The sequence below is a fragment of the Trichoderma harzianum genome (assembly GCF_003025095.1).
Source record: "Trichoderma harzianum CBS 226.95 unplaced genomic scaffold M431scaffold_24, whole genome shotgun sequence".
Taxonomy (NCBI): domain Eukaryota; kingdom Fungi; phylum Ascomycota; class Sordariomycetes; order Hypocreales; family Hypocreaceae; genus Trichoderma; species Trichoderma harzianum.
In genome coordinates this window covers 239319-245649 of record NW_020209272.1, presented here as the reverse complement: position 1 = coordinate 245649, position 6331 = coordinate 239319, and the positions used below count along the sequence as shown (strand labels likewise).

Below are 6331 nucleotides of genomic sequence, written 5' to 3'. Positions count from 1 at the left end.
GAGAGTTTCATGCACAGTCGGTAGACAGGAATATATAAAGGCACTGGTTGAGGCCTATGTTATGCCAAGGACTCCAAACCAACCGGTCTGAAAGGACCACAGATCCATTCTATCAAGAAGAATTCATCTGTAACACTGTCAATGTTGGGCGTTTTCCGTCGCCTCGGGCTCGGCGCCCTTGCCGCCGCAGCTCTGTCTTCTCTCGGCAGTGCCGCTCCCGCCAATGTTGCTATCCGGTCTCTCGAGGAGCGCGCTTCTTCTGCTGACCGTCTCGTATTCTGTCACTTCATGGTTAGTGTTTAGTTGGGAAGTATCAGAAACAGGACTAACGTGGTAATGTCATGATAGATTGGTATTGTTGGTGACCGTGGCAGCTCGGCAGACTATGATGATGATATGCAACGTGCCAAAGCCGCTGGCATTGACGCCTTCGCTCTGAACATCGGTGTTGACGGCTATACCGATCAGCAGCTCGGGTATGCCTATGACTCTGCCGATCGTAATGGCATGAAAGTCTTCATTTCATTTGATTTCAATTGGTGGAGCCCCGGCAATGCAGTTGGTGTTGGCCAGAAGATTGCGCAGTATGCCAACCGCCCTGCCCAGCTGTATGTCGACAACCGGCCATTCGCCTCTTCCTTCGCCGGTGACGGTTTGGATGTAAATGCGTTGCGCTCTGCTGCAGGCTCCAACGTTTACTTTGTTCCCAACTTCCACCCTGGCCAATCTTCTCCCTCAAACATTGACGGCGCCCTTAACTGGATGGTAAGTCGCAACTCTAGAGTCGAGAGCAGGAAAGCAATACTAATGTCTTTATAGGCCTGGGATAATGATGGAAACAACAAGGCACCCAAGCCGGGCCAGACTGTCACGGTGGCAGACGGTGACAACGCTTACAAGAATTGGTTGGGTGGCAAGCCTTACCTAGCGCCTGTCTCCCCTTGGTTTTTCACCCATTTCGGCCCCGAAGTTTCATATTCCAAGAACTGGGTCTTCCCAGGTGGTCCTCTGATCTATAACCGGTGGCAACAGGTCTTGCAGCAGGGCTTCCCCATGGTTGAGATCGTTACCTGGAATGACTACGGCGAGTCTCACTACGTCGGTCCACTGAACTCTAAGCATTTCGATGATGGCAACTCCAAATGGGTCAATGATATGCCCCACGATGGCTTCCTGGATCTTTCGAAGCCGTTCATTGCCGCATATAAAAACAGGGATACCGACATCTCCAAGTATGTTCAAAATGAGCAGCTCGTTTACTGGTACCGCCGCAACTTGAAGGCATTGGACTGCGACGCCACCGACACAACCTCTAACCGCCCAGCTAATAACGGAAGTGGCAATTACTTTATGGGACGCCCTGATGGTTGGCAAACTATGGATGACACCGTTTATGTTGCCGCACTTCTCAAGACTGCCGGTAGCGTCACGGTCACGTCTGGCGGAACCACTCAAACGTTCCAGGCCAACGCCGGAGCCAACCTCTTCCAAATCCCAGCCAGCATCGGCCAACAAAAGTTTGCTCTTACTCGCAACGGTCAGACTGTCTTTAGCGGCACCTCATTGATGGATATCACCAACGTTTGCTCTTGCGGTATCTACAACTTCAACCCATATGTTGGCACCATTCCTGCCGGCTTTGACGACCCCCTACAGGCTGACGGTCTTTTCTCTTTGACCATCGGATTGCATGTTACAACCTGTCAGGCCAAGCCATCTCTTGGAACCAACCCTCCTGTCACTTCCGGCCCTGTGTCCTCGCTTCCAGCTTCCTCCACCACTCGCGCATCCTCGCCTCCTGTTTCTTCAACTCGCGTCTCTTCTCCCCCTGTCTCTTCCCCTCCTGTTTCTTCAACTCGTGTCTCTTCTCCCCCTCCGGCCAGCAGCACGCCGCCATCGGGTCAGGTTTGCGTTGCCGGTACCGTTGCTGACGGCGAGTCTGGCAACTACATCGGCCTGTGCCAATTCAGCTGCAAGTAGGTTGCCCCCATACCCCCTACTTGCTTTCTTAACTAATACTTTGTAGCTACGGTTACTGCCCACCAGGACCGTGCAAGTGCACCGCCTTTGGTGCTCCCATCTCACCACCGGCAAGCAACGGGCGCAACGGCTGCCCTCTGGCGGGAGAAGGCGATGGTTATCTGGGCCTGTGCAGTTTCAGTTGTAACCATAATTACTGCCCCCCAACGGCATGTCAATACTGCTAGGAGAGAGATCAATCTTAGTATGGGTATATGGAGGCTGCCGAAGGACCAGTTAGCTGTTCTTATTGGTAGGCGAAACCCATAGAGCAAGAAGTTAAATAAAATGCAATTGATCTGTTTTCAATCCTGGTTGTATATACATGTATATACCCTTGAACATTATGAGGCCTCTCTGGATTAGTATCATTCATCTTTTTAAAGACAGTAAGGCTGAAGCTGTAGACAAAGAAATGCAATGGCCATCCCGGAAGAGCCGATCTCAAAGCAGTAAATCCCTTCATTCGGCCCCAATCAACTTGGAATATTTCACGATTGCTCTAACCTTGTAATCTTGCATCTTCTTTATCCTTGATTGTCATGTTTACATAAACTTTCCTTTCGCCAAGGCCACATTTTATACTTATGAGTCTCCCTATTTTCACCGTAGAATATTACTATTTTCACCGTAATACTCTACATTATAAGCTAGATTTACTCTCTTAATTGCAAATACTATACCTATACACTAGAATACAGTACAGTACATTGGGAAGGAAGATTAATATTAATATAAAACTCTATATTATAATACTCTATTATTAATCTACGCTAATTCCTTTAAAAATCGCTTCTCGCGGACTGGTTAGTTTATCCGGCTTGTCTTCTTCGATCTGCGCGGCCGTGATGACTTTAATGACTTCCTTAGTCTTAGATTGGGGCTTAGGCTCGGGCTCGGGCTCGGTTTCGAAGGCGGCGGTAGTTATGATAACTTTGACGATAGCGGCGGATCGACGGCATTGTCGCTGGGTAAGGAATCTGCTGCGATATTAAACTTGTGATGTTAAAGGTCTTGTGTGATGTTGTAAAGTATATGGCGAGCCAGGGCGCCGCACTGTAATTAGGTGTATATTGATGGGATCGGTGGTGCGTGTATATTAATTTCAGTACTGGCATAGACTACTACGGTGAAAATAGTAATATTCTACGGTGAAAATAGGAAGACTTATACTTATTTCCCTAAAACTATAGTTCTCTGCTGTTTATTCTTAGGTCCTTTGAAATGTCTCTCAGAGAGTGACATCTTTGGACATTATTTGCAGAAAACATAAACTAACCCTTGACAACTTCTATTCGTCACCTCAAGACCATGAACTCTAAAACATCAGCTCGATGGGTTTGATCGGCCGATCGCTTTATTATCAATATAGATATCATCAAGATCCCATTAGAATACTAACTCTATCTCGCAGAATTTTATACATAGTAATGATCTTATGAAGTTGGGTGGTAGTTCTCCATGACGAGATCTTCCTTAGACACACTCTCTGCCAAAAACCAACCCTCGTTCTGCAAGAGAGTTATCAATTGATCGCGTCCAGATGAAGCAGAGTCTTCATCCGAGGTCTTGAAAGATGCCTCAACGAGGTATTCAATTCCAGTGCCACTTGAATTCTCAATCGGCCAAACTTCGATGTCAAGCTCAACTCCGTTCCACGTTCCCGTAGAGCGCTTAGTGAGAACCGGTCCGTAAATGACGGCGTTCTTCAGCATGCCTGTACCCCAACCGTCGGATACCCAGTCGTCGAACATGCCTGGCGCGTTGGATTCGAGCATGCTCCGTGAATCTTTCTCGTTAGGATCATCTGTACCGCTGTATCCTTTTGATGACGCCGTATAGTCCCGTTGAATCGAAAGGGTCTGTGAAGCATAGAGCCAGTCGATTTGTGCGTCGTAGTTGCCTTGTCCAGAGTTCCAGCCATCACTGAAAGCTGTGTTCAAAGCACCATTGATATCTCCGTTGTTAACTGGAAGACGCCACTTGTAGGTGAGGTCGAAGCCGCTGTCATTCTCGATGTTACGAATACGGCAACTCCACCCATTAACGTGAAGATCTTGCGCAACCGTGTCAAGGTATTGGACGTTGATCTTTGTAACAGTTGTTGGCATAGCAAAAGTAGAGAGTACCGTGGGAGTAAGCTTGAAGTCGGATCCCAGAACCACAGTAGGGTCCATCAGAAGGTGCACTTCGTAGTCAGGGACCATGGGGCCGTCCGCTGCCATTGCAGCAGGCAAAATGAGAGCCGCAGCGGCGGCCTTCATGACTGTATACTTCATTTTTAACAGACGGCGGCTGGTCTCGTGATAATGAGTTGCTCGACTTGATAACGGACCAGATATTGCAAATGAACTTCAAATGACACTCCTGTCACATACACTCCCAAGTTACGAGGCAATGCATTCAACTTTATATACTTGCCACGCACAGCTCCTGGAAACATACTTATAAAACTACTCTGTGAAGCTGCGGGGTTTAGATGGGCGTATATTTTCCCATTCAGGCAGGTTGCCATACTGATGATGTCCATTCTGTCTGCTTTCGTCACCGAGTTTGGATATTCTAGGGTGCCCACGTGTTTCCTATTGCCCGTTTCATTGCATCGGAACCAAATGGCGCTAATAAGTATGTAGGGCTTAGTTTAAATGAAATCCCTGCTTATAATCGAGATCGCCATGGGCGGCAAAGGGTCAGGCGAGCTATTTGCCCTAAATTTGTCAGAGGAGAGCCACGAAAATTCCTACGAGTCCTTATGATATAATGCTATATATCTCACAATCTCTGCATTTATACTCAATCATCAGGAGCAAGTTTAAGAAGTGTGTGTCGAGTGGCGGGTAGACATCCCGGCCTCTTTATGTATTGACAACTCGTAGCGGCCAAGATGGAGTACTTAGCTTGCCATTAGTCTCTGGGCTGAGACTCATTATGGTCACCGAATCATGCAAGCATCGCGGTAAAGAAATGCATGCGGGAATTATATATACATATGTAGTAGCGAAAACAATGCCGTATTTGCCGGACGGGTTTGTTGCGTCTTGGTTTTGAACGTCTGAGGTGGGGGGATGTGATATTTTGGGACAACTAGTGATACATCTCACAACAACCCATGTCTGTAGACACGAGCGCTACCTGACGACCTGAGGCTCCTGTATGTAATCAGTCTTCTGGGGTGATATGGGGATGATACTCCATTTCTCCTCATCTGAGTATAAATTTTTGCTGCTGTCCGGCCCCACAGCCTAGAGCGGAAATCCAGTGCCGAGAGATCTGTTGAGCTCCCGTCATCTCGCTCGCGGAGCGCAGCTCCCTTTTGCGATTGGTAAACATCGAAACGTGGTAATTAATAGATGTTCACCGCAAGTAGCCGATGTGTATATCATATCCCAACAAAATTCATGTTTGGTACCTTTTTCTTAGTTCATCAATCACCAGCATCTTTATGAAAACATGAAGTTGATTGGCGGCTATTGCTATAAATATCACAGCGAAAAAAAAAAAAGCAAAAGTGAGATCTAACGAGGAGATATACGTTGGGAGTACAGGTTTCCCTCAAATCTTTGCTCCTTTTGAACGTGGTAAACAGCTTAAACTTACTTCTGGAATAATTTATCCACAAGCTGCTGTTACCACCAACGATCTATGTATTAAGCTTATAGATGGGAATACTCATGGCCATTATTTTTCTCTAGCCATTCGTTTCGACACTATTTATTAAGATGAGAGTTTAGACAGCCAATGGAATCGACCTTCCAGCTCTAGCTATATGAGTAAATCTCTTTATGTGGTTTTGAATCTTGATACGTACGATATGCCGTTGCGAAGTAGTGCAATGACAGATTTATAGTTGCAATATAGTGATAGCATGTGATCAATAATCTCATTTCAGCGCCAAAAGCCCCGGAGCCATCGAATACTAAATATATCAAGAGTGTAACAATGTTCAATGACGCGGGTTACGCAATTTTATATCTCATAAGAAGTGTCCAACCAATTCAGAAGGGCGGATTAGTGCCCCGGCATACTATACAACACAACTAGCAAGCACGCGAGGCTAAAATACACATAATACTCCAAACTTTCGTCACCCTACATAGCAAGTGGGCATAAAAAAAGAAAGAAAAGAAAAACAGACAGCACGAAGACTCAAGTTCATTACAGGTTAGAGATACGTACGTAATGGCTACAGACGATCTACACAAACGTGCTGTTGTTGAGGATTCGTGTGTAATTATTCATTTTATGATCACATTTTTTTATACCAGCTTACTTATCTAATGCTTGAAATAGTATGCATGAGACAGTGGTAGAT

General features: G+C 46.3%; 2 protein-coding genes across 2 annotated transcripts; one reads left to right on the top strand and one right to left on the bottom strand.

Annotated features, from left to right (window-relative positions):
- On the top strand, positions 1-2512 carry M431DRAFT_525334 (carbohydrate-binding module family 24 protein). Its single transcript, XM_024920616.1, has 4 exons — positions 1-291; positions 349-765; positions 820-1976; positions 2027-2512. The coding sequence occupies exons 1-4, from the start codon at positions 142-144 to the stop codon at positions 2205-2207; spliced, it is 1905 nt and encodes a 634-aa protein (XP_024768266.1). The 5' UTR covers positions 1-141; the 3' UTR covers positions 2208-2512.
- An 882-nt stretch (positions 2513-3394) lies between these two features.
- On the bottom strand, positions 3395-4402 carry M431DRAFT_513601 (hypothetical protein). Its single transcript, XM_024920058.1, has one exon. It carries the CDS (start codon positions 4296-4298, stop codon positions 3456-3458), a length of 843 nt encoding a protein of 280 aa, XP_024768265.1. The 5' UTR covers positions 4299-4402; the 3' UTR covers positions 3395-3455.
- Positions 4403-6331: the final 1929 nt, after the last annotated feature.